This window comes from Larus michahellis, chromosome 7 (assembly GCF_964199755.1).
Source record: "Larus michahellis chromosome 7, bLarMic1.1, whole genome shotgun sequence".
NCBI classification, from domain to species: domain Eukaryota; kingdom Metazoa; phylum Chordata; class Aves; order Charadriiformes; family Laridae; genus Larus; species Larus michahellis.
This window is the reverse complement of record NC_133902.1, coordinates 7474312-7502307: the sequence shown is the minus strand read 5'-3', so window position 1 is coordinate 7502307 and position 27996 is coordinate 7474312. Positions and strand designations below refer to the sequence as shown.

The following is a 27996-nucleotide window of genomic DNA, read 5'->3' as shown; positions in this document are numbered from 1 at the left end:
AGTTTCTCTGGCTCCCAATCCTCCACTCCAATCAACCGACAATACCTGCTCCACCTAAACCAACGATTCACCTTCTGAAACACTACAAAAAGCCCAGACCGCAGCAGGAACAAGTCAACGTATCTGTTGTTGCCTTAAGATTGCCAACAGCTCCGTAGCTCTGCAGCAAGTTGGACTACGCACAGATGTGTTTCTGCCACACTGCAAGAGTCTTAAGACAACTCAAGCGGCCTCCAGCCCTGCATGGATCAGCTTTAAGGCTGATTCCCTTCTCCCTCAAGTTAGAATAAATCCAGAGCAAAACAATGGGGCTGCACCAGCGCAGAACTAGTACGAGATCCGAACCAGACCTTTTACCTGCTGCTTCGTAGGCAAATGCCCCTACTAATATCTTTTTCATTTTGGACAGCTTCAGCACGGTTCATTTCACTCCCTCTCTCTGAGTTTGTATCTCTGCATATAAACAAACTTCCAACATTTCCAACTCATCAGCACCAACATTTAACAGCACCATACATCTTTCTAAGACCAATCAATATTTCCAGAAAAGTGTCAATGCATGCAAATATCACCTACAAAAACATCAAGAGTGCTGGGAGATGATACCAAGGATAGAGGTGATCACAAGACAGCACACATTTAATTTTTATTAAAAATACCAAACAACTCACCCTTACTATGCCACTTAAATGATCATTCTAACCTGCAGAAGTACAGGTACTTTTCCTCCAACTATTTACCTACCTACCTAGGGAAAAAAAAAAAAAAAAAAAAAAAAGAAATAGCAAGCACACACATTTATACTTCCTCAAACTTGGCAGGCATGATTCATGTGAATGGGAAAGGAGGGACTGGGGAGGTGGGTGAGATTGTACACTGGGTTTAGGCAGTGGCATATGAAAGAAGTAGAAGATACCACATGCATCATCACCATCAGTAATCAATCTGATGAAAATAAACCCAAAAATTAGATGGATTCATGTACGACATCCACTGAAAATTTCAAACCCTAAGCGCACTGAAGCTGGCAGACATCTCGTGCCACTTCACCTATGTCCAGACACAGCATCAGCAAATAGGATCAAACAAACCTTGAAAAGAAAGCAAAAGGAAGAATAAACCAGCCTGGAGACAACAATCTTCCACAAACCACTTCCCTGCATTATTTTCAAATACATTTTACTCTTAAGCAGTTTCAGAAAGGAGCGTGGGAGACAGAGACCCACTACTATTTCCTTTTAAACTGGCTCAGCACCAGCACCAGCTCAGAGAGAGGGAGAGAAAAAGAATTCTTCAAACGTGATCCTTGGTACTTGATTAAAACATTGCTAGCCAGCCGACGAAACCCTAAATTGCCAGAGGGTTCGAAGTGGAGTGGATACGCAGTGCTGCTCACGGTCCTCTTCATTTGCTATGAAATCTGCTCCGTGGGCCTCATCTGTATATCTCCGATCTAGAAGAGACCAACATAGGATTTTGCTGGAGCACTGAAGGCCATTTTAAGTCCTGCACTGGGCACCTCCACGCTGGACCATCACAGTGGCAAGCTGCACATGAAGGAAGCTCCTGAGGCTAGAAATGAGCCTGCTTAACTGAGATATTAGCAAGAAATAAAGGTGAATGCGACAGCTCTGCTTTTAGCAGAAGGGTTAAAAGCACAAACGCGCAGAAGAGCGCAAGATGACACTGATTATCAGCTCTCATGGTTCAAGTCTTCAGTTTGGTCCGCTCGTGGAGGGTCAAGCAGAAACACTGCCTGATCAGCCACGGGCAGGACTTTTTATCCTCTTAAGACAGGGCAGCCAGCTATCGCTACTGATCCAATGTCAAGATGGCCACATCTTGCTCCAAGGGAGCAGAGTTCACACGAGGGGCTGCTAAACCTCTCACGATCAAAGTTTGCTTTTGCAACAGGAACTTTTATGTTGCATATCCTAAACTTTGACACTGCCCCTGCCTCCTCCTGGCTCTAGCTCAAAGCTGGTCACTTATTTCTCGTTTCACAGGAGGGAAGTCCCTCTGGCAGCACAAGTGTCCTGGTTTGAGGTAGAAGAACCGATTTTCTTTTCAGTAATTTTACTTTTCAGCTAAGCCTCCTCTAACTCACTCAACTCCCTCCCCTTGGGGAGGTACGCAGCACTTGGCAGGATCAAACCCAACACATTATTTGGCAATGGGCAGAACCTGACCCAGCTGCAAAGACTATCAGCAAATCTCAGATGGCACCATCCAAAAGGGCAGAACGTGCCCATATCCCTCACGTTCCCCTTGCCTTGCGCAGTCCTTCTCTGGGGTCAGAGCAGCCTTTGCTGGACCCGCAGGGCTGTGAGCAGCCCGAGCAGCGCAATCCCAGAGCTGCCATAAGGGAAGTGTAAACAAATGTGATCACTGCTAATCCCCAGCCCGGGCTCTGTTAAGCACACAGCTCATACAGCGGCTGCAACGCCGATTGGCAAATGTCAGGGCAGCAATTACCCTCCCGGCCTTCAGCCACCGGCAGCAGAGCCCTCCAACCCGACCACAGCCTACCTGTACATGAGGTGGGGCACTGAGGACATATATGACAGCGTTAGCCATATCTTCAGCTTTGAGACACTGGAAAGACAGGAAAGACATTCTCAGTCAAAGGGCACCTCAGGAAGTTAACCACAAGATCACTCCTTTCCTAACCATCAATCGTAAGTTTCAACAGTGTCACTGGGGCATGTCAGAAACGGTGCAAGCAAGCAGGAAAAAAATAATCCATTAAAAAATTAACAAAGGACATGTCTGGTGCTGATAATTCTCCATTTGCTGTGAATAACCTTACTACTGGCACAGGAATTCTGCCAGGTCAGGCATTGCCATCCTTATCGAAAATTCCCAGAGAAGCACAAGAATTCCTGTGCTAGCCACCTGCAAGACAACACGCTCTCAACATTTCTTCCTGTGTAGGCATGTTTGCTTATTATATCTTCTCTTCCGTAAAGAAGTCATAGCCTGCAAAACATCAAAGCTGACTGGTATTTATTTACAGGAACATCAACGTAAAAGGAAAAATATAGGGAGTGGGAAACTGAATGAAAACCTACATAGCCTGTAGATATCAGTGCAAAATCTGATGTTTGAGTGCTGAGGCTTTGGGGATGCTGATTACAGCCTGGAAAGCACTGGGCACTCCGCAGAACTAGTTCCTTGTATATTGGCCAGGAGAGACTGTTAAACTATAATCAGAGCCACTTCCCTCTGTTTCCATTTCTCCATGTCCTACCCGAATGCTCTCATAGGTTGCAGCAGCTCTCTCAGGGTCATTATCATGAAGTTTAAAAGCAAATCCCGTTTCCACCAGTCCTGGAGATATACACTGGAAAAAAGCAGAGCACATCCTAATAGGATTTGTAATTCCCCTTCAATAAAAGAAAAAAAAAGAAGAAAAAAAGATAACTTTTTAGCACTGAAAAAGCCAAAAAACCCAGCCCCCTTTCTATTGTTCTCCTTTCCCACGCTTTTTCTAAGGGAATAGTTTAAGAGGGCAGACTTTGCCTTAATGACCGTTGTGGCAGGTACTTCCAGGGAACACTGATGGGTACTTCCCTCTTCATGCCCCAAAGGGACAGAGAAGCAGAGAAAATGATGGAAAAGCTTGCAACACAAGTTAACTTCTGGACACATCACTTCTGAGATGCAAGTTCTGAATGAGAACACACAGCCCAGCTATTGCCTCCCTCTGCTGTCATGAGCTCCCCTCGCTCCCGAACAAGCAACTGCCTACTTCATGCACCCAAAAAGTTTATTCCCTGACACAGCTCATTGCTGCCAGGCCTTCTGCCCCCCGGTCTCTCTCTGCCTGGAAGAAGAGGTGACCAGGGACAGCTGGCCACAGGACTTGAATATTCCCAGGGTGCTGAGTGCTATTTTTGCGTTTCCTTGCCTGTTATCCAAAGGGAAAAGCTCTGTCCCATAAAGCCTGCCATCTCTCCACCACCCACAAAAGCAGGAGAGAGGAAGAGAGCCCACAGTACTCACTGTAGCTCGTATGTGGGTCTTTGCTTCTCTGAGTTCTTGCCTCAGCCCCTCTGTGAGAGCTGTGACCGCATACTTGGTGGCACTGTAAAAATGCACCACCGACTGTGGCACAACGCTGTGGCCGTTCATGCTGAGGAGAGAGCAGAAAGGAAAGTGCTGAGAGGTGGGAGGCAAGCAGAGTCCTGAGGAGGAACCAACAGGATATTCAAACCCTGTAACAAACACAGAGAGAGACGCTGACATGATGGCTATGTGAGGAATTCCCCTCTCCTGCAGGGAACGCAGACCACCAGAGGTTCCTCTCAACATGGTTGTTTTCTGGAGCTGGTCAAGAAGTTTCAATCTTCAACCTTGTACCATTGCAACTGGCTGGCATTATCCCTTTCTACCTGGTTGGTTCTTTCTTGCATTTAGACCAGCGGAGGTTAAAAAAAGTGGTTTGAAAAAATCAACCATGGCAATCCTTGGAAAACCCCTCCTCGGGTACCATCAGCCAGCTCCAAGGTTAAAGCTCCAGTGCTTAAATCCTCTCTGGGAGGCGGGGAGGAGGAAGCACACATGGCTGAGCCCACATTCCCCCCTTGCGTACCTGTTAATATTAATAATATGCCCATCATCGATGTTTCTCTCTTTCATGGACTGGTAGGCCTCTCGGGTGCAGATGCTCACAGCCATCACGTTGACCTGGGGGACGAGAAAAGAAGAAGAAACTGAGACCCGCAGCCCTGCCTGGCACCCTTTGAGTTGCCCCCCGCACGCCCAAAGCTGCGGATGCAGGTTCCAGTCCCCGATTCACAGCAATTCCTGCAAAGGCCAACAGAGGGAAATGCACATTCGCACACTGCGCATCACGCCGCGACCAGGCTCGGGGCTGCAGAAACAAGAGGTCTGGGCAGGGGAGACACAGATACCCACTTTTGTGAGACAGCCTTGGCCCCTGACAGAAATAAATAGACTTAATCGTTTTATGGGCAAGTGTGAGGGTAGGGTGCAATGTAAAGCAGAACAAATCCACCCCTCCACAGTCCCCGCTCTGTCCAGGAGACAGAGTTGTTTATTTTGTACAGCATTGAGCACACTGGCGTTTCGGCAGCTGATAGGACACTAACAGCAGGTAATTAGGTCAGCTAGTTAACGAGGAAATCCCCAGATATTGCCTGTCAGAGCGCCAGGCGCTCAGAGGCGCTGCAAACAGGCCAGCGAAGAGCTTCCCGTGCACAAATGAAGCCAAAGATCACATCGTGCCATGGGGAGGTCCAGAGTGGGCAGGTAACCCTGCAGATATGAAAGCCACCGATCTGTCACAGTCCACTGGCATTTTCCTCAGCCCTAACTGGATAAGCCAAGGAAGAAAGGACAAGTTATCCAGTCCTTTAGCACAGGATCCAGAGCTCTCCAGGCTCTTGCTCTTTGGACCAGCCCTTCCCAGCACACCGTGGCTTGGTTAAACTCGGTCATATCGCCTCTGCGATGTGCCACCTTTAACGTGCAGATGCCGTGGGCATTTGCTGACCATAAAACACAGAGTCAAAGTTTCCAGGAAGACAGAGATATGGAAATTGCCCCAGCTGGAATACAAAGCACCCGCTGTTGTGTGCAAGACTGATGAGCAAGCCATCTCAGCAGCAGCGCTAATTGCTCGACTTTATAGTGGTTTAGATTTGGAAAAGTGGCTGAAAGGTAGAAAGTGTTTGCTGAAGCCCTCTAGAAAGGACATAATTTCAAGGCAGGACACACTGGCAGGTCCTACTAATGGCGTGTCACTTGCTAACTAAATGAGCAGGCCAGACAAGTCTTAAAACACTGCTGTGAACTAAATACCCAGGAAGAAATAAATTTCTGATGAATCAGAAGTCAGGTGCAACTATAAATGGGAGGCGCAGCAGGAACAAGGCCATGGGGACAGGGAGTGAAGGATACAGGAGAGGGCTGGCCATCATCCCCGTGAAACTTACAAACAAGAATGGGGTGGGCTAACTAGGACTTGCTAGCACAAAAGGACATGCAAGAGAGGAACATTAGTTCAGAGACCAGAAAGTAAGAGGCAGAAGGAGACGGGTTTGAGAGATGTAATTACTGAGCAGCACACAAAGGACGAGTGGGGTCAGCTGAGGAATCTTCCGGTCACTGCTTTTGTCTCGGTCATTATTTCTATTCATTACTAGAGGCCATGTTACCAGTTTTTGTCTTGGCGACAGATAAACAGCATGCTTATCTGATCTTGGAGTACCCAAGCAACATAGCAAGTACAGTCGTCATCATCCTCATCCAAGTGCACTTTGGTTGAGCACACAGTCGCTGCCGGATATCTCAGTCATCGTACCTGGAACTACAGAGATAAATTCCCCGGCACCAGGTTGAAGATTTACCTTGGCTGTGCAAGGAAGAAAGGTAGCAGACGGAGCAGCAGAAGTGGCACCGTACAATACCTCAACACGGGAGCGAAGCCCACAGCAGGCAGGGCATCTGAAGGCTTTTGGATTTCACAGTGAGAAGGTCAAGGAAAGCGGGAGTAACCCACTCCAGACCCATCTATTAACCAAGTCCCTTCATATACAATTTTGATGACTGTTAGTATAAAAAGCCTTCGTGACAAACAACATCCCTGCTCTCCTCCCTGCCCCAGGACACCCTGAAGCCACCAGGCACCGTGTCTTTGGTGCAGTCGCTCCCCGGCTCCACTCCATCTCCGTAGGCCACTAGAGGGTAACACCTGCCTAAAGCCTGAGCCCAGCTCCAACGCCATGACTCACGCCGGGCAACGCTTCCTTGCGTGGGTAGAGTTACAACATTTTGCCAACTACTGGCAAAGCAAGATACTAATCCACAGCCACATGGGAAAGTCCAGAGCCTGTACGATAAGACACCCTGGTACAACAAAACAGCTGGCTGGAAGGCAGCTGAGCTGGGATTGCCTCGCTGCCTTTTCCCAACAGCACCCACAGGATTTTGGGGTGAAATCCCATTTCAAAACGTGGAACAGGCACTCAGGAACCTAAAAACATGCCTGGAAAATGAGCAAGCCTTAGGGCTGCATCATTTTGAGAAACAATCTAGAGGCCGTTGTTACAAATATCCATGCAAGACATTTTTCAGCCTTGTTCCTATTTTAAGAACAAAAGGTTCAAAGGTCCCTTAGCAAAGATAGCCAACGCATCTGCGCTCTGCCTTTGCACAGCATGCTGCGCAAGGCAGCAGGTCCGTGACTGCCGCCTGTGTGTGCTAATGCAATAGAAACAATGAAGGCACATTTTCTAGTAATTAATGAGTTCCAATTGCCAGGTTGGGAGAACATAAAAGATCCTGTTCCTGGAAGCGCTGAGCATTTCACTTCCCAGAATCAGCCCTTTCTAAGGCATCAAAATGAGTATCCCAGCTCCTAAGCACATACAAAACGCAGGTTACAGAAAACATATCTCTGCACAGATGGTATAAAAAAGCAAGAACAGACTCTTGCTTGGTCAATGAATAATGCCAAGACGAATCAAACAGATTTAGCGTCTAGAGGAGGGAGAGGATGTGTGCGGCAACCCTTTGTGCCCCGAACAGTGCAAATGGAAAGTTCAGCTTGAATTCCTGTCTCTAAAGGTCAGCAGGTAAAACATGAAGGAGGTGTTCAAATCCCAGAGCCCGGCGTCAGTGTGTACACAGCACCCAGCCCCGGCTACTCCCGTGCTGATGGGGGACGGCTGGAGGACTTTGCTCCAGCCTGGTGTCAAGCACAACCTCACAAACAAGTAGAGAGAAATGGGAGGGGGGGGAAAGCTGTGAACCAAAAGATGACGGGCTCAGAACCTGCCTGCTCCCTCCCTCGCACCCACCGAATTAGCTGACTGGCACAACATGAAATTCCCCCAGCCCAGGGAGACGCAGCTCCCTCTTGGGAACAGACAGCAGACAATAAGGAACCGGAACATTAGAAAAAAAAAAAAAAAAAAGACGAGGAATAAGTAAATGATAACATGATTTTGACTATTAGATGTATAGCAAGAAATTTTGTGAAATAGGTATAGCGAGAGGGGAGCCTGGGAGGAGACAGAGCCTCAAAGCTCATAAAAAATGCATGGAAACAAAAATCAATTTACCAAAAAGAAAAAAATGCCTTTAACTTAAGGCCTTAATGCCTCCTAAATCAATAGATTGATGGCTGTTTAGAAACTTCTGCTGTCGTGCAGCCCAGAAATACACTGAAACTCTCCAACAGCATCTCTCAAACGGCGCCGCTCGGTAACACCTTTCTCCAAGGGACCTTTGGAAGAAGCCTCCCCGCTGCCGCTCAGCTCGGCAAAGCCCAGTGGCCCGTGAAAGGCACTGGCAACCTTCCCCTGTCCTGACCATCTGAGAGCTTCAGAGCACGCAGGAAAAATGGGCCTGGCCAGTGTTTGCCCGGGGCTGGTGTGCCACAGTGGGGAGAGCTGTCACTGCAGGCCCCTTCCCTGAGCCCCGCTGCCACGCCGGCCCCTGCACAGCTGGAGACACAGATTTCCAAACAGAGCGGTCACAGACACAAAACTGGGGACACACAGCAAAAGGAAAAACCCAGAGCTATTTTTACCACTTACCAACAGGCTAAAAAGCAAAACCCAGGCCTCTCAGGCTGCCCAGGCTGAGGTGGGTGAAGCATTTGGCTCTGGAGGGGCCCAGGGCATCACCTTCACATTACAAGTGCAAATGTTATTCAGGCAATTACACACAAGCCAAGAGTGAACCCACCAGCTGCCGGGAAGCTGGTGAGAGTTAAAAAATCTGCCAGCGTATGAAGAAAGCTCAGGCGTCTCAGTCTGTTCCCAGCGCTACAACAGCATTTTTGCCAAGCAAACGAGAGCAGATAAAGCCCTACAGATCACCTCTGGGAATAAAATATTCCCCCAGCCTGGTTTCCGGACACTGCCCTTGCGGAGCCACAGCCCTGCCTCTCCTCCCACCCCATCCGTCACCCCAACGCAGCTCCAAAGGGTGCAACACAGCAGCACCCGTAAGGATGGGGACCCCCAGGCTCCCAAACCCCACATCAGGCCACTGTAAATACCAACACGGGACTGTCTCATACAGGACAATCCCCGTTCCAAGATCTTGCTCCCTAAAATGGGTGGAAGGTGGGACAAAAGGAGCACTCCCACCTGAGCAGCCAGGGAAGGGAGCATGAAGAGGGGAATGGCTTTCAGCTGGAAAAAGCCATGCGTCCCCCCCAGCCTGCCCACCTTGCAGAGAACAAAAGGTCAGAAGAACAAAGGGAAATGAGCGTGAGGGACACACAGCATCCATGGAGGCATCCGCACAAGATGTGACGACAGCAACCAGGACAAGGAGTTTACAAGGCGCAGGCGACCCATGGGGCCAGGCCTGCAGCGAGACAACGCAGGGAAGTGCCCTGCTTTACACCAACTCAGCCTCGGCTACACTTCACTTAATTTTCTTTAAAGACTCCATGGCAACCGGGGACGGGGAGCTGCGGCTGTGCAGTGACCCAGGCTGGGCAACCCCCAAAAGCCCAGCTGGGCAGACAAAGCTGAGCTGAGTTCGCTCTGGCTGCAGTCACAGCAGCCAGCAGACCGGCCAAAATCCTAACAAGAACTTAATTAGCCAGGATATGGCAGCTCTTGCCCTGGCAGCAGGAGTCTGAGGCCTCGACGTGCCTCTGTTTTGCTTTACACAGCCCCTGAATCTGCTGCTGGATGAACAGCCACCGGCTGCAGCAGGAGCCGGCAGATCCCGGCTGCCTCCGCTGTCAGGTGTAGTGGCCCCAAGCCTACAGCTTCAGGCAGCTTTTCAAATAAGACATGTCTTCCCCTTCACTAGGACAAGCTCTCACAGCTGCAGGAGGTGCTGCAAGGTTTACTCGAAGCCATGAGTTTGACTCCCGTTCCTACGAGGATGACACTTTCACGCATAAAAGTAGGTAGTATAGCAGGGGAAAATCACCTTCGTGGAAAGCTCCTGTTTCAGCATCTCACCAGCCAGAGCTGCAGGAAGGCCAGTAGAAAAGGGCTGTGGCAAGGGCATGCAAACTGGCCCGGGGTCCCGCAGCCGTGGCTGCCATTGCTGTGTGCAGAAAAGGGCCACCACATAATGACAAAAGATGAAGTCCCAAAAAGACGCACAGCAGCACCTCAGTTCAGCAACACCCGGGGAGAAGCGCAGCTAGTAAATGGCATGGACCGTTTGCACAAACTCCCAGTGCGGCCTAAGAAATTGCCTCATTCACATCCAGCTTTAACCAGATTATGGGCAGAAAATTAAGCTATAAAGACAAAAAGCATTACAGCTTTTTAAGCCAAAAAGAATCGGCCCATTTTACAAACCACTGCTACAACTAACAGGATTAGCTACAAAAGCCAGTGCTTCGCCTTCAATTTCCTGTTTTATTGAAGGAAAAAAAAAAAAAGTGAGGCTCATCACCCTTTAGAAAGCCATTGAGCCAAAGGAAAAATGCTGCTGAAGGTATTGAATGTTTTCATACTTCAAGGCGAAGGCACGCGGCTCAGCACTGCATGATGTCTTTCCACTTCCCGATCAGCAAACCCAGGCCGCGTCAGAGCCAGATGGGAGGCAGGTCCTCAGCTCTGCACCCGTGAAATCAGTAGACGGGGACAATGGTGCTGGGGACCAGAAGAAATAAAAATCTAGCACGGTTCCCAGCAGCACTACTCACATCGATCATTGTCCGCCAGCCCTCCGTCTTCCCTGAGAGCAGAGGCTCCGGGCGAGCCAACCCCGCGTTGTTGATGCAGACATCAACTCCTTGATGAAGGGTCTTGATGGCGGAGAACATGGACAGGATCTCCTCTTCGTTGGAGAGATCGCACTTGTACGGGATGAGGGTCCCCGGGTAGCCGGCACTCTGGCATTCAGCTGCCAATTTCTAGGGAAGAGAAAGGAAGGAAGGAAAGAACCATCAGCCTCCTCTCCTTGTGGAGCAGTGTATCCAGCCATTCGCTTAAAATCACACCCCAGGGCTAACAAAACATGGCAGCTTCCCAGCGAGCCCATCTTGGGAGGAATCACTGTAAATGCTAATTGAGGAAAAAAGAAATATCGATATACATGAGAGTCTGAGCCCTTCAGCCTTTAAGTTATTAAACTTGAGGACACACTCTGCGCTCAGCCATCGCCCCAGGCAATACAGGTCAAGGTGCACTGGTGCTGGCAAAATACGAATAAATACTGCTGCGGCACTGGGCTGCAAGTCTGCCACGCGGATGAAGGACGTGGCAATCGCATGCCTGACAATTCCTCATTAGCCACTACCAACAATTATTCCAAGCATCCAGATCTTTTATAAGATTAGATGATATAAAGCAAATGAAAGACCAAGAGCTGCTGCTGGCCGCCTGCGTTAATGATGCGGCAGCCACCGCACCAAATCCTCTGGAGGATGCCCTTTACCCCCTGATGCTAATGAGAAGCAGCATCTCATCTCTGATGTGTCACATTAGCGACAGTGACAGCTTCCAGTGCGAGGCGAGAGCCACGTGATGTCTGGCTTCTGCGGAGAGATGGACTCTGGCTACAAACGTCCACCAAATCACTCGAACGCCATCGCCCGTGGCGGTTTCACCAACGTGACATTTCAGAGGGTGCAATAAAGCCGCTCTCCTGCCAGAGGCAGCTTTCCCACTCCTGCCGGCTCCTCCCTGCATACCAAGGACTGCAATTCACAGCCCAGGAAAGGAGGAGCGAGGCCCAGCACAGGAGCGCCCTGGCTGGAAGCAGAGGACGGCGGGACGGTGATTGCACACGAAGGCGGCTGCTGAACATCCCAGCCCCAGCTGAGCACCTGCCCTGGGGCTTACCCGGCCTTGGCCAGAAACAAGGACACGGGGAAGCCAGGCCACCAGCCACAGCAGCACCCGAAACACCACTGGGAAGCTCACTCTGGAGGGATGCTGATTTTTTTTTTTTCTTGCTATGAGGTACAGCATCACCTCCCAGACTGGTCCTGGCCCTCCAGGAGGGCACATGGAGAAATTCCCACATTTTGGAGAAGGCAGATGCTGAAACCAGCCCCACCATCTGTTCCAGCATTGGGAGGAGCCTGGAGAGCCACGCTGGCCTCGGACATGGCTTGTTATAATGAAAGCAGTGACAAACCAGAGCATCGAAGGTGTCTTTCTCCCAGGGGAAGCCAGCGAGCCCCACGGTTCCCTGTCCCTCTCACTTAGCAGAGCTGGTCTTTCAGCAGCTGCCACAGGGACAGACTCATCCCCCAAAACATCCAGCATCGGTGACATTCACAGAGGTGTCACTGCCAGATTCAGCTAGACTGGTGTCCAAATTCTGAAATAAACATTAAACAAAAGAAAAAACACACAAAGGAACATAAAGGAAAGGGGAAAGGGAAGAAAAACCTCAGAGAGAGCACAGCACCTGCCCCCCGGCACAGGCTGCAGGAGAGCTCGTGGGGCTGCATCGTTTCACAAACACCACGGGACCTGGCAAGTGCTGAACCAAAGCACGGGCCCAGCTCCCATCCGGCTGGCCTCCAACACATGCCATCCTGCAGATGAGACACCAGCATGCTCAGGAAACCCGCAGGTTCTGATCCCTGAAGTTTCATTAGAATGGGCTCCCTGCTCCCCGGCCAGCACAACGCGGGATGGCCACGTGCCCCAGGGTAACGAGGAGGGCTGGCAACTTGGTTAGATGCCACAAAATCCAAAAAGACGGGGGGGCACAGGGAAACCACCTGAAGATGTGAATTGGCTCCCAACTCCAAATCATAAAGCGTGCTCTTCATCAGTGGCTTTTTCATTGACCAACTTTCTCTTAGCCAAGTCTTACACAGAGCAGGGCTGAGCATCCTCGTTGGGAGAGGGACAGACAAGCCGGGACCTCCAAACCCCTTCTCTGCACCCCAAGCACATTCATTTTAATTACTCTGGGGCAAGTGGCTCTGTTTGGTAAATGATTTTCAACTGCAGGGGTGGGCCAAGTCCCCGGACAGCGAGTTTAACCTTTTCTGATTTGCCTTTCACAGCAATCCACAGCCTTCACGGACCACAAGCCGAAGCCAGACCAGGTCTAAAGGTCTGGTCCAGAAGCCCCTTTCTTTTCTGGGTACCACGTCAGTGAAGGCATTGCAGTAACACAAGAATTATTACTATTGCTCTCACGGCACCAAGCGGGAAGGGGACGGACATGCTGAGTTCAGCCGGGAGATCGATACATCCCAACAGCATCACGCTCTCTGCAGAGCTCTGCTTGGGCTGAGCTAGACAATATTTCTGCCCAACAGAGAACAAAGACGCCCCTGGGACTGAATCATACCTCTCTGTACCCTCCTGGGGCTGGTTTCACTTTGTTACACATGCCGTCTTGTTGATTATGTGCTGATAATAGTAGAAAAATACATACTTTTTAAAGATCAGTGTGCACACTTGAGAAAACAGTTGGGGGAAAAAATCTGCAAGGGCAGCATATAGAAAATGAAAAGTGGTATGAAGGGCTGCTGGAAGGTGCTAAACCGCTCCAGGGATGGGGCCTTGTTCCTGCAAAGATACAGGAGGGAAAAAATGGGCAAGGGGCCCTCAGCCACGTTCTTCATGTCCTGGCACCAAGGTGACAGCTTCAGACCTCTCTCCATCCCACTGCCCAAATTCGAGCACTCCACTAAGGGATCCACCCCATTCAGTATTTGCTTGTAAAGTACCACAGCTCACGGCCGCCACTTTTTCTCCCTAATTCACCAGGTCTTGGCCAGGAGTATGGTCTTAATTTGCTCTTGGAAGAGGGCTGGTGTCCTGGCACCCCCTGCAATTGCCAGGATGCGTTGAGTTTGCTTGATCGAAAGCTGGGTTGAGTTAACTTTCCAGTGGTCGTTATTGGTGGTTCTAATTTTCACTGCTTGTGTCAGTGCTCATCGCAGGTAAAGCAGGGTGCTGTCTTTCAAAGTTAGTGTACTGACATGCAGAAAGGAAAAGCAGGGCACCCATCGCGTCCCGAGGCTGAGCATCGTGGAGCATCCCAGAGCTGCGGGGAGGAAAGCTTACAGCTTACAGCAGGAACCGGTCCAGCCGAACTCAAATCAAGCAACGCCGACGATTTTAAAAGATGAGAAATACAAGCACAAGGGATTACGATGAGCCTCCCAAAAGACGACTCATGCCAGAGGAGCTGGAGGAAGAAGAGCCCATCAGCATGGACGGGAAAGGACAGACAAGCTCATCTACAGCCCAGAGGGAAACACCGCGTTTAGTATCTCCATTTCCATGTTCAGCTGTTACTTTTCACTATTCGGTGAAACCTTTCCCTGCTCTGTAGAGCTCCTCGACGGAGGTAGACAGGGTCTAAACACCACAGGCTGCAGCACAGCAAGCCCAATGAAGGAGCAGATGAAACAAGGGGTGCTCCGGACAGCAGCGGCTGTCGTGGTGGAGCTGCCCGTCCTGTTTTCCCAGTCACTCTCCTTAGCTTATGTCTTAGACACACCAAGAGAAAGCTCTTTCTCACTTGGAGAGAGGCTTCTCTGCCACAACTGACCAGAGAAATCAAATACCTCTCGAGATCTTTCTTTTCCTGTGTGGTGTCTAGCCGCCTCAAACAAGGCTCAACGTGGATCCTTTCATCTCTCAGGCTACACTTGTGTTAACAAATTCTCTTTGAAAAATGAAGTGCTGAACACCGCTGACATCCAGGCGGAGCTGAATGTGCTTCAATCATCTATAGATAAAGAGTCATCACAGGCTCTTCAAAGAAACATCAACTGCGGGTAAGTTTGCAAGAGAAGACTTATGTAAAGCACCTCTCTGAATTAGGGAGCTTGCGGTATTTTTTCAGAGCATCCATTAAGTCACTCAGCTAATGCTCATTCCACTTTAAGCACACTACACACAGAAGGAGGGGGGAAAAAAAAAATAAAAAAAGTTGTTTTTCCAGATTTCATAAGCAACTTGAGAGCGACCACGTAATGCAACACCAATACAGAGGAGGGCCAGTGCACCCCCAGCAGCTGGAGATGAAGATTTGAAACGAGACCTGAGCATCTCTGTACCATGCCGTTATCCCTGGATGCTTGCAAACAGACAGCCAGGTGCTATAGCTACTGGTACGAACTAGGATAATGCAACATAAAGAAGAAATAGACACCCTGTGTGTTAAAATGTTTAACTTAGAGCCATCCACTGCCGTGGATGCAAGCCCTCGCACCTGTGATTCCGATACAGTACCCAGCACAAACCAGTACCCAGCAAGTTCTGCAACACCCGTGAAAGACCAGCTTTCCACAAAGGGCATCTGAACTACTCGTGTGATATAGCGAGCCAATACGGCGGTATGTACCAGATATGTGGGCTGTGATTTGCCTCTTGCTTAGACACCAATTTTTCCATTGACATCACAGTGATTTATCTCAGCTGCCAGCAGTGTTGGATGAATGAATGAGCAAACAAAAAAACCAAACCACCTAGCACCTACCTACGTGCAAGTATGACAAAGAAGAATACCCGGTCGTGCTCCTTACTATATACTATTTAGTTTCTGCTTTTTATCTAAAAGGATACCTCGCATTTATGGGAGGTTTTCCGTATGTTAAGAATACATCAGTTCTCCCAAGACGGGGTTAATGCTTTTTGTGCGTACGGCACTCGAAAAGGGCACAGTGCCATGCATTTAAATTCAGGCTTGGTAAAATGGTTTTACAAAACTAATTGATATAAACATTTAAAGGGACTCTTAAGGGGAGGAAAAAAAAAGAGTCACGTAGGGCTTTATTTGGCAAACCATCCTATTAAGTTCAGACACATTTAGTTCAGAGAGATTAAAGCCAGAAGAAACCATTAGGTAATTTTTAATCTAAGCTGCCATTCATCACAGGTACTTGCATCCTACTGATTTAGCTTATGCTTAAATACATAGCCGTACCAAGAAACTAAGTGGAAAGAAACCAAAGTCACCCCAATTACTTTTCCTATCTAAAGGAAATGAAGGAGAAAAATTCTAACAAACAGCATCACAGTTGTGAAAGAAAACTGGGGGCCTACAAATCCTTTCATTTTACTAATTGGCAAGTTGAAGCTTCTTTTAATTAAGATTTAATACCAGTGCAACAGCATAGTAGAGGAAGAGATATATAGTGAATAAAGCACTAGACTGGGGTTTATTTCCATAGTGTGCTCTGTGACCGCGGGCAAGATTCAGAGCTGTTTCCCCATCTGTAAAAGGGAGACAATCACATTGAGCCCCTCCCTAGAGCTGCCGGGTACCTGGGGCTTTTTGCCCGTATACGATCCAAGGACAAGTATTACTTCACATTTCTTCCAGTTCCTTTTGCCTGGCTACAGGTACCCAGACGGAGCCTTCATAGGAGTCTAAACAGAGTTTTCAAATGAATAAAACAGTAAAGTGATTCTTCTTCCCTCTTATGAGCTTTAAGTTGATGCTTTTCGCTGCTTATTTGCCAATTGCTGCTTCTCAGCTCAGATCCATGTCTGTTCCGGGACAAAAGGCAGAATGGTGGGGATGGGAAATCTCGCAAAATAAGGTTTAAATGGAAAAGCAAACGCACAGTACTCAGCCGGGGGCACCAATACCGAAACCTAGTACAGATGACGAAGGACTAGCACCAGTTTCAGATTGTTTACCATCTCAAGTACAGGCTGCCTGATCAGGGAGACTGAATTCTTCACGCTGCTCCAGAAACCCACCACCTCTTGGCACAGGAAAAGGAAAAAAAAGGTGATCAAAACTTGAACAAAATTTCAGTCCCTGTATGCATTTTTTTTCCGCCCTGTATCATCCTAAATGCACTGACTTGACAGCCCTTGCAGAGACTCACAGGTGGCACACAAAATCAGCACTCATATAATAAATAACCCAGAAAAATCACATCTCGTTTTGTGGAAGAGAAGGGAATAAAACACTGGGGAATCTCTTGGACCTCTTTGCTGTTTATCAGCTTCCAGCAGCGAGAAGCTGACTGTGGAGAGGCATCTGAGGGGAAACAGCCCCAGCTGGGTAGTTGTGACCGTGGTCACCATCAAGGCTAGAGAGCACAGCACGGCAGCCCTCCCTCCTGCCAGGCTCCTCACACCCGTGGTGCTGCCACAATTTACGATACCCACCAGAGACAGCACAAAATTACATCCTGGCATATCCCCGGGAGAGCTCCTGGATGCTGCCCAGCCTCTGGACACTCAACATCAACACAGTACCTGCCCCTCGCCCAGCAAACCCATCCACGGGCTCCGGAGGGGCCAAGCAGCATCTCCTGCCCTTCTCCTGCCCGTGGGCGCAGCGTGGCCCGAGGGAGCCCCTCAGCTGGTCTCATCCCAGGCACCAAACCCAGACTCCCTGATAAACGGGGGCCTGGTTGAGCGGTCACATCTTCCCAGTACTGGTTGTTGTCCTCCCAGCCTGCTTCAGGTTCACGCTGCTTTTTTCCAAGCCCTCTCTGCTCCCTGCACTTTTTCAGCAGTTAAACACCCAAGATTATTTTTTTCCTAGCTCACTTAATTTTAAATTTCCAGTGTCATACACACAAGCCAAATTGCCCCATTTACGCTGCCCTGAACGTCCCTGCTACCTTAAGGCATTCAAACAATCATTCCTTACGTCAAGGCTGAAGGCACTTCTCTCTCTCTTTTTTTTTACTGCTTGCTCAGATCACGTTGCTACGGGCTGGCGTGGGGGAGGAGGAAATACGCTGTTCCTACGATGACAGCTCATTAGAGCAATATCTCTTGCTTATTCTGAGGTATGACTATCCTAAAACAAGCATCGTCGGTGCCTGCCTGCTCTTCAGCTCCAACATGCCTAAGGCAAGTTCCCACGCAGCCAGGCACGTAGATGTTCTCCTTCCCCAAGGAACCCCAGTGCTCCTATCAAGACCGAAGCTGCTGTATATCAAGACCACAGAGCTCCAAGACACCCCGGTGTCTGCACACAGCAGACCCGACGGCCCACGTGTCGCAGGCTGGATCGCCGCCCATTGGAGTGCAGATTTCCAAGGCAACCTGCAAACACAGCGCTCGGAGGGCAGAGCCGAGCCCGAGCTCCAGCCTGACACCCTCAGATCACGGCACATGCCTTTGCTGTGTCATCTCCACCACCGGCGAGCACACCTCCACTAAGCTCAGGGAGTCGAAAAAAAAATATTATTTATTTGTATTAAATCAGACGCCACCCAATCTTGCAGGTCTTGAAGGTCTGAGATGCCTAGTGACACCCTGAAGATCTAGGGTGTGATCAGAGGTCATGGAAACCATCCGCCCACACTGAATAACATTTTGTAACCAGCTACATCACCATACCTTGTGGGCAAGACTCGGGAGCACTCCTCAGGACAGCCCGGACCCGTTCCCAGCTCTGTCAGAAGCTCACTGGGGGAATGGGTTTCCCCCCGTTCCCAGCCCCAGCATCCCCCCACCTGCGAGACAAAGAACGGCAGATGATAACCCATGGGTGAGCTCTGAGCTCCTCGCTTGGGGGCCAGGAAAATCTGAGCATCGACGGCAGCCGCTGGTCTCCCAGCGCTTGGCCAAGCCCCACGCCTCGCTGTGACACAGCCCGTCCGCACAGCACCCACCGCTGCCACCGAGAACCGTACCAGGACCGCAGGTTTCACCGCCAGAGCAAAATATCAGCTTTTTTCCCCTCTCGACACCCCACAGCACAGCCCTGGCTTCTCTCTGAAGCTCCCAACACAGCGGCATGTATCCCTGCTGCGAGGGCAGGGCGAGAGCTCGGGTTCCCATGCTCTCCTGTCTCACCAGCTCCCATCCTGCGCCCGTGTAATCCTCCACGAATCCGCTTCTGAAAAGGCAGATTAACGCAAGCTTGGAGAGGAGCAGACCTTCCCCCCACCGGCTCGAACGCTCCCCAGTACCAACGTTCACATGACAGGTCCTGAATTTCCATACGCCCCAGATTTGTGACCCACCGATGAGTGGGACGAAGGCTCCCGCGTGCCCCAGCCCAGCCGTGGTCAGAGCGAGCGACAGCAGGGATAACCACTTCCACCGCCCCGCAGGTGCCGCGATTAAACATCCATACCAACGCCACGGGACACGGCAGCTCAGCCCCACTCACTTCCACACTGATGCTAATCCCAAATTAAGCCGAGCGGAGCTGCAGCTGATCTGCACGAGCCTAATGGGGAGAAAAGTCCGGCCGAAGGAGCAAGAGGGCAGGTCTCTGCTCCCGCAGCACTCTGGTTCTACTTTACCCTATGGAACCAGGGTGGGCACGAACACACCCGGGGCCAACCAAGGCAAAATAACGATATTGTCAGCCAGGAATTACCATTGGCACTTCCCACACGGACGCTGGCAGGAGCGAGGGTTAACGCTCGGCTTTGGCACAGACAGTACTTTCGGCAGGGCTTTAACCGTTAACAAGCCCCAGAAAAACCACCACTGTATTTACTCCCCAATGCTGTGCCCGGACCTCACCGCCCAACAAACCCAAAACACAGATCAGAAAAAAACCCCTCCGTGTCTGAACACTGTCCCCGTCCTGCCCCCCCACCTCCCAAGGGCAGCAGCTGACAGGTTTTACATGGGGAAACTGAGGCACAGCACAGCCCCTGATCTGCCCCGTTACACAGAGCAGCTGAGGCAGAACAAGAACCCCAACATATTTCCAAAATCCCAGAAAAGGCTCAATTATTACTCATTTTTAGGGCTGCGAGTGCAACATACTCTGGTATCGCTGCTCTATTGCAAAGCCAAAGGGAGCACAAGAGAAGCAGGGAAGGGGCGCTGCTGCAATAAAACATTTTTAAAGCACGTTTTGGGGTGGAAAGAGGGTGAATCCAACCCTGTTTCAAAACAGCCCGTCTCCCACGCGCCTCCTGAGCTTCAAGGCCAGTCGGGCCAGCAAAGCATTTGTTCCCACTCCTCAGGACAGCAATTACGGGATCTCTTTCATATTTAATCAGGAAAGGATCGGGTCAGGGACAAGCGGCAATAAAAGCACCTCAGAGGCCTTGAGTACCCACCATCCCCGAGGCAAGGCCTTCGCCAAACACAAACCAAGCCCTTCCAGAGGCCAAGGAGATTCTGAAGGTCATTCGTTCACACGGGGACCATGCCTTGGGATTATCCTGCCTTAAAAAAAAAATGAATTCATCGGGCTACCATGCAGCCCAGCAGCTCGGAGAGCGATGTGACAGCAGAGAGAGGGAGCGACGAGGTCCACGACGAGCCTTTGGGGACAGCGGCTCATCCACCTCCGGCACAGGGAGGACCGGTGCCACGCACCAAAATTCGCACCTCTCGCCTTCAGCCATGAGCCCGTTGCTGTAAATCATCAGATTAAGACAGCGTGGGCACAGAGGCAAACCCGAGTTTTCGGGAATGCCCCGTGAAACCCAGCCCCGGCTGCAGGACAGGGTGACAGACACCCCCCACGGACACCCAGCACGGCAGGGACATCCACAGCTCGACCCACAGGGGGAGGCCAACATTTTGACCAGCTGACCTGCAAGCCATCACCGTGATTTGCACGCAACGTAATTAAATTCCACGTTCAGGTACTACGAAACGATTTAAACATTAATTAACAGCCTTGGAGCGCCGAAGGGGTGGAGAGCTTCCCTTGCACCTTACAGGGTTAGTGGAAGGGATCAACCAGCCCGCGGTGGCTCCTGGGGATGCTCTGCTCCTGGGAGGAAGGCTTGGCTCCGTCTCCCTCCTCCCGCGCTGCCCGACAGAGCGAGCACGGGCCTCCTCAGAGACCGGGCTGCTCCAATCTGCAATCGATAGCTCTGCTTATCAAAGGCTATTTCTTGAGCAAGATCTAACCTTGACAACGCAGTCCCCGGTTATAAATGTTACCTTTGATCAATAACTGTCACAAATGCATTAGAATTAATCGGTTACACCTTGTATTTTAAACCACATTTATTGCTTCCTGTACAGCTCGCTCTCCACACCCCAACAAAGAGAAAAAGGTTTTGTGGGGTTTTTTTGGTTTTTTTTTTGTTTTTGTTTTTTTTTTGTTTGTTTTTTTTTAGAACATGACATTCATGATTAAATCTCACCAATGCCTTGAAGCAGGTCACTGCCCAAGGGTCAGGATGTCCCCTCGCTCGCCGAGGCAGCCATGCTGCTCTGGGAGGGCAGCGGGTTCCCCCGCACCGTCCTGCCCCTCCAGCAGAGCAGCCGGGTACCGCTGCACCGGAGGATGCCCGCCAGTCTCCCGGGAGAGCGGGATGCTTTGTTATTTGCCATGCAGCAGACCCAAGGCATCCCCATCACAGACCGGGAGCCCAAGACGAGCCGGCCGCCGTGCCAAGCTCTGCATGGTCCAACCCGATGCCACAACCCCACCAGCTCAGGTATTTCCAGCGGCGATGCGAAGGACTGCAGGAGCCAGCTGACTTCCCGCACCTCTGCCGAGGAGTCTTTCCCAAGCGATGAATTAACAACACTTGGAAGGCATTGAAAAATAATAAGGTTTGAAAAAAAAAATAAATCACAAAATACGTGACAGATGCCCCCGGCCACCCTACAGCAAGGTGTCAAAGCAATGAAGGAGCTGCTGGAAGATTTCTAGCAAACCTGAGTGCAGCAGCACCCGGCGCTGCCTGGCCTGACGCAGGTGGGACTGCCCCGAGCGGAGCATCTCCCATCGGCAATGGCCATGGAGCGATGCATGCACGGATCCAGCGCTCCGACGCTGCAGCCAGAGGGAAAATGCCATCCAGCACTTCTGCCATTCTCTACAAATATAAGAGTAAATACCTAAAAAAGACATAAAATTAAGTTTTCTTATAAAAAAACCCCTGTGTAATACCAAGTGTCAACGACAAACTCTTTGGAAACAGCTCCCCGTGCTCCAAAAGCACCCACCCGTGCTCCAAAAGAAAAGCACTGGAGCTCCTCGATGCCTTTACCGTGCCTCTGAGCCAGAGGCATTTACCAAACCCCCTCCCAAGCCCTCCCCTCACCCCAGGAGACAAACACTGCGAAATAAAACTCCTACATCACGCTTAATAAAAGACCAGAGAGCGTTCTACCAGCCAGGGGTGAAGCATTTTTTCCCGTGCATGGGGAAACTCTCTCCCTTTTTTTGTGCTGCTGCAAGAAGTCAGGCATTAAATATGAACTTCTGGAAAACACCAGGAAGAAGAAAGTTGAAGAACCTTGTAGAGAAGCCATCAAAGGTGGTACTCTGCCTTTTGTCTGCGGGGTGGAGCGACTGCAGCTTAACGTGCTATGGCGCACCAGCTAAGCTGTACTAAGCCATGAAATCACAGCAAGTCGTCTCGCACGCTGGAGACCCAAGCGGCCAGCGAGGGGGTCCCTGTGAAGGTGGTGGTCTAACAGGGAGCAGCTTCCACCAACGCCTGGTCTTGCAGACTGCTAAAAACTCTTGGCTGATGCATTAAAGCACTGACGCTCGCTCCTGACTGGCAACGCGTGTAGGTATCCGAAGAGCAGAAAACGCAAAAGCACACGACAAAAAGTCTGTGACAGCTGTTAGTACCTCTAGGCCTCTCATTGAAAACAAGCTTTCAACCCGAATTGTCTCCCGGCATGCAGAAGTAAAATAAAGCCATCTTAATTCTTTTTTATTCCTCAAAGTCTGACTATAGTAAAAAAGTTCCTGTCGAACAACGCAGGCCCAGCGTCTCCGCTCACAACAGTGGCGGGAGGAGCAGGGAACGTGAGTCGGGAGCACGGCCTGCAGGAGGGTCACAGCCGGGCTTTAGAGAGTGATGGCTGTATGATTTCCGAGGGGAAACCCAGCCGCCAGAGCCAGCCATCGCCACGCCTGCACGTATGAAGATGTGACCAAAGAAAAATCAAATCTAATTTTGAAACAATACCACCAGAATCAGACAGAGCACTAGCTCAAGGCAAGCTGAGCACATGGCTTTTCTACAAAGCCAGTGGAAGGAAAAAAAAAAAAAAATAATGAAAGAAGAGCCTTTTTTTTTTTTTTTTTGCCGGTTTTGTAAGCCATTAACATTTTTCTTTCGAAAGTCAAATGAAGAGCACTGGAGTCACGACACAGGTTTAATACCAAAACCACAACTTTGCAATTCCTTCATTATCTTGCCTCAAGCCCTTATCTGATTTTCCAAGAGATTAAGAAATCTTGACATAGCATTTATGGCCTGAGCTCAGTTCCCCACAAGACAACATACTCTTTCAGTCACCAGTTTACAGCAGGTTATAAAACCACCATATAGAGCGGTTCCAGCCACTTTACCTTAAAATGGATGACTAGTGCATAACGTGAATGAAAACATATGCTTTTGTGCTACAAAACGAGTCCTTTATTCCTGGTTTTAAGCTGTACTGTTTGCACTCTTTCCATTTCAAGCTGCCTTGATTTATTTTTTGGGTTCGCTCCTCTGTATGCCATTATCCACAGAGGTATTTAGCAAATTATTCCATTTTAATCCAGCAAGAAGATTCATCCTGCAGCAGCAAGGGCTGTGATGCTCCAACCTCTTCTTTATTGGCATCTGGCAACATCAACCCTCCTGCGTGTTTCTCTCCGTATTTCTCTCCTCTCATCCCTCTGTCACCGCGCCCCAGCCCTGAGCATCAGCTCCACTTCCCCCATCCTGCCCCTTACGCCCGAATTCACCCATCCTTTGAATCTCCAGCCAGGATCCCGTCCCCCAGCTCCCCTCAACCAACAATGACTTGGAAAACCAGCAGCCGGAGAGAACAGATGAGTGTATGTTGTGGCTGGATCTGGTTATACAGTAACTAATCAAGGTAACGACACGCTCGCAGGGCACTGACGGCACGGACCTTCCCGTTTCCTTCCCACTGCCCAGAGCATCCGAAGCCCCTGCAGAGGGCAGAAGCCCCGCGGGCAGCTCCCGAGAGGGGGGCTGGCTCCATCGCCCGCCGTGCCATCACCGCACGGTCACCCCCGCACGCCAGGCCGGCTCCCGCTCACAGAATCAATCACAGAATGACAGGGGTTGGCAGGGACCTCTGGAGATCAACTAGTCCAACCCCCTGCTCCTCGAAATGGCTTCTTACAGCCGTGTCCAAAGTCCCAAGTCCCAGCGTAGGCTCAAGAGTCTGAAGCCTAAATACCTTCCTCCTCTTTTTTTTTTTTTTTCTTAAAGAAAAGAACCCACAAGGTGAAGCTCCTGGAGGGAAGCCTAGTTATCGTAAACAACCCTGCTCCGAAGATACGGCAGGTGTCGGTAAGAAGCCTCATCTGTGCCAACACAAGCATCCCTGGCAGCCAGTGCGAGGTGACGGATCCATTCCCGGAGTGACCCTGGACCACCTCGCACTCCACCACCTTCCCTTCCCCCAGCCAGCCAGCAGCATCTCTGGGATTTTCTTCCTCTTTAAGGAAACACGCTTCACAATAAATAAAACCAGAATAGCAACGGAGCAAAATATAGTCCAGACACCTACCAAAACAAATGATTGCGCGCCGCAAACACACGTCGGTCCTTAGAGAGGGCGGGAGAAAGAAGTAAGCAGGGACAAACGTTCACTGCGATGTTTAACGCAAATTTTTAAACCTTGACAGTAGCAAGAGACTTGGATGATGCCAAACAGTCAGCACTCCCAGTAAATGCACATATCACAGCACCCAGATAAATCACCTATATAAAACATGACTGCATTTTACGCTGATTTAAACAAAAAGGCAAAGCCTTTAAGAGACTACTCTTTCTTAAATCTATACTGTATTTTTGCCAGAAAAGTTTTGGAAAGGAAGGCTTTCAGGCTTCAGAAAGGAAATTCCTCTGTAGCATCAAAGGAAAATACAAGTTTAATTGATTTTCTTTACCAAAGAAAATCAAAACATTTCAAAAGGACATCAAAAGAAAGGGCAATATTGGAAATGGCTTTTCTTTCTATTTTGGAGGGGAATGGGAAACAACAGCATCCCTTAAAGCATCCTTTAGCAGAGGCCGTGAGGCTACAACAGCCTCATGAAGCTGGGGAATGAAAGTACATTAAACACCGTCCGTCGCATGTGAGAACGCCTTGGGAAAGCTTGGCTCTCCCTGCAAACCACAGTATCAAAACGTCGGGAAGCGTGAAATGAGAAGCAAGCCCCAAAGGACAGTTAAATACGTTACATCGGTGTATTTTCTCCTCTCAGCAAGTGTTGTCTTTCTGATTCACAACCAAGAATGGAAAAAGTTTTGTTTATTCCAAGCATTTCTTTATTTAACCCCACTTCTCAGCAACACCAGCAATGGCAAGCCTTGTTTGCCATGATTTTTTGGACAATTTATTCTTGGTGCAGTCAATTGTGCACAGCGAGTCCTTATCGCCTTTGCTAAGGAAATACAAAGACTGGATGTTCGTATGGATCTCCTTTGGCTCAGCAGCCACCAAACCAGCAAGATGACAATATTTAAGCCAACTATAACTTTTATCCTCTCTCAGAGGAAACTTCTTAAAAAGTAAGTAAGCTTTAGCTCATGCCATCACGAGGGAAAGCCTACAAACGCACCCGACTACAAAAGAAGGATCCCACAGAAATTATTTCTTTTAAGCATCTTTCTTTTAAGCCAACGTGAGGTTTTTGACTTAGCTCTAGAGATGTTCGTCCTAGGGGCAAACAACACGTTAGGGACTGAAACTCTCTTTTAACATTGCCTCGTAAGAGCATCCCATCTCCCGACTGCCAGCGTGTGGACAGAAACTTGTCACATCCCAACCCGAAAGGGTTTAACGTGCCCTGAAACGCTTGGCAGCCCAGACCCGCTCCCTGAGAGCCCAGAGTAGCACGGGGGAGGGGGGGAGGCAGCCAGGGGCTACTTTTATCCCCAATAAGATAAAAGCTCAAAAAAAACCCCAAAACCATGGATCTGCTCCTCGAGCATCCTCCAGACGACCTTCCTTGCGCCTCCGGGGTGGGACGCCCCCCCCCCGGCTCCGTGAAGCCCCACGCACGGCCGCGGCCCCCGTGCTCTTCCCTCTGGCCGGGCTCCGGGAACGGCGGGGGGAGCCCAGCCCCGGGGACCCACCCGGGAGAGGGGGCGCGACCGCTGCCCGAGCACCGCGGGGGACGCTCCGGCATCACCCGCCCGCGGCCCGGCCCCGGCCCAGCCTCAGGCATCCCGCGGGCCCGGCGCTGCCGGCAGCGCCCCGGCGAGGCCCGGTGGGGCGGCGGCCGGGGCCCGCCCGTGGGGCGCTCCCGCTCCGTGGGGGCTGCCCGCCCCGGTTTCCCCCCCCCCCCCTCCACCGCCTCCGCTGCCGCCCCCCGGTACCTCGATCTTGTCGACGCTGCGGGCGCAGCCCACCACCTTCATGCCGTGCTGCACCAGCGCCCGCGCCACGGCCGCCCCGATGCCCACCGAGGCGCCGGTGACCAGCGCGACGCGCCCGGTCCAGCGCTCCATGGCCCCGGCCCGGCCCGGCCCCGCCGCCGCCGCCGCCGCGCACAATGCACCGCCCGCCCGCCCCACGGCCACGCCCCCACCCCACGGCCACGCCCCCGCCCCGCCCATATCCATCAGGCCACGCCCGTGTCCCTCAGGCCTCGCCCCCACGGCCCGTATGCACCGAGTTTGTGCGGGCTCAGCCCTCGTGGTGGAAAACGGCGGGCGGGGAGAAGATCGGTCGCGAGCGGCTCGCGCTGTCTGGGTTTGGGGATTTTCCTCCCCCAAACGTCCCCAAGGAAAAGGGAGAGTCCTGAAATCTGCAAGGTGAAAGGCCGCAAAACGGCTTTAAAGGTAAAATAGGTTCTGCCGGCTGGGTAAGGAACGGAGACGGGCTGCTTTAAATGAAAACTCGTTAATTAGCGTGACATGGCTGCGTTAACTCCTCTTCAACCACGCAGTAATCACCCGAGCTCGATCGTAACCCTGTCACTGACTGAATCCCCCGTTCGTACGGCGCGGGGAGGAGAAGGCTGCTTCAGCATTTCATACAGAAATCAAAAAGCAACCAAAAATGCAACACGGGTTCTGGAAATAAGACCATCGGGGGAATGTTAATGCTGTTTTGCTGCTTCTCCGCAGCCGGCCGCAGCAAAGGGTTGGGATTTAACAATTCTGTTTAAACTTGGCAGAAGTAAAGATCTGGGCTGGAAACGGGGCAGCGAGCCCTTCGCTACTGCTGTGGGCTAAAGGGAATATAGTATAATGTATCTGTGGGAATATATATATGTGCATTCATATATGAATATCTATGTGTGAATATAATATATGAGTGTGAATAAAGAGACGGGTCGGTCCCTGCTGTGGGCAACGGCTCCACAGCCCTGAGGGAGGGAAAGCGCTCATGGCTCTTGCCAAAATTATCTATCAAATCTAAGACTTTGGGCATCCAAACCAGGCTGGTGTCAGATTAGGAATGCTGCAGAGCGAGCAAAGCTTATCCTTTTAGTGGCAGGTGCGACCAAAATCTAAGCAGCATCATATTTAAAAAAAAAAAAAAAGGAGTAGTCATATCTTCATAGTTTTCTTCTGTGTTTTGTAATTGAGTGAAATAATCAGTAAATATCTTAATTATTAACCAAAGGGACTATTTCTCAGTATTACCAGCTAACTTGGAAAAAAATTATTAAGCTAAAGCTCACTCAAGAAGGTACTTTTTACGTCTGATTTTGTAAAACAGCTATAAAATAACCAAGTGGGGGGTGTGTATTAACAGACCACGATCCCCTTTAAATATAAAAGTTATTCAGGGCTTTTTTATTATTATGAAAACATTTGTATCTTGATTTGCATACATAATTTTTAATTCCTACAGTTGTTGAATTGCACTTGTACAATGAACGGCCTCCGTCTCTGGATACACACCAATAGATGAAGGTGTAAGTGCCACGGAATTCAGCTCATGGCAGCTGACTTCGGGTGAATTCGGGTGCTGACCATGCAAACCGTACCACCACCTCCGCTCCTGGTGACTGAGTACCAGGTTTTAAACTGCCTTTTTTTTTTTTTCCTTCATCTCCCACACCCCGTACCTTCACCGCGTGTCAAATCACCTCTGACAAACAAGCCGCGCCATTAGATACCCTGTGTGTAAGAACAAGACATGGCCGAAAGGATACTTATGCAAAAATCACTCCTGAACTCAGAACAGAGCTCGTTATTCCATT

At 50.3% G+C, this 27996-nt stretch overlaps 1 protein-coding gene across 1 annotated transcript; it reads right to left on the bottom strand.

The window, feature by feature from the left end:
* Positions 1-403: 403 nt before the first annotated feature.
* Positions 404-26308, bottom strand: DHRS11 (dehydrogenase/reductase 11). Its single transcript, XM_074595681.1, has 7 exons — positions 26159-26308; positions 10658-10867; positions 4595-4689; positions 4006-4135; positions 3251-3343; positions 2530-2595; positions 404-1453 (listed from the first exon to the last, which is right to left on the bottom strand). Exons 1-7 carry the CDS (start codon positions 26288-26290, stop codon positions 1412-1414), a joined length of 768 nt encoding a protein of 255 aa, XP_074451782.1. The 5' UTR covers positions 26291-26308; the 3' UTR covers positions 404-1411.
* Positions 26309-27996: the final 1688 nt, after the last annotated feature.

Bases quoted from the DNA above. Each gene is read 5' to 3' on its own strand.
- DHRS11 (XM_074595681.1), bottom strand. From the start codon at position 26,290: ATGGAGCGCTGGACCGGGCGCGTCGCGCTGGTCACCGGCGCCTCGGTG. The intron at 4,136-4,594 runs GTACGCAAGGGG...CTCTCTCCTCAG, and splicing joins CATATTATTAATATTAACAG to CATGAACGGCCACAGCGTTG. The intron at 2,596-3,250 runs GTAGGACATGGA...CTGTCTTTCCAG, and splicing joins CAACCTATGAGAGCATTCGG to TGTCTCAAAGCTGAAGATAT.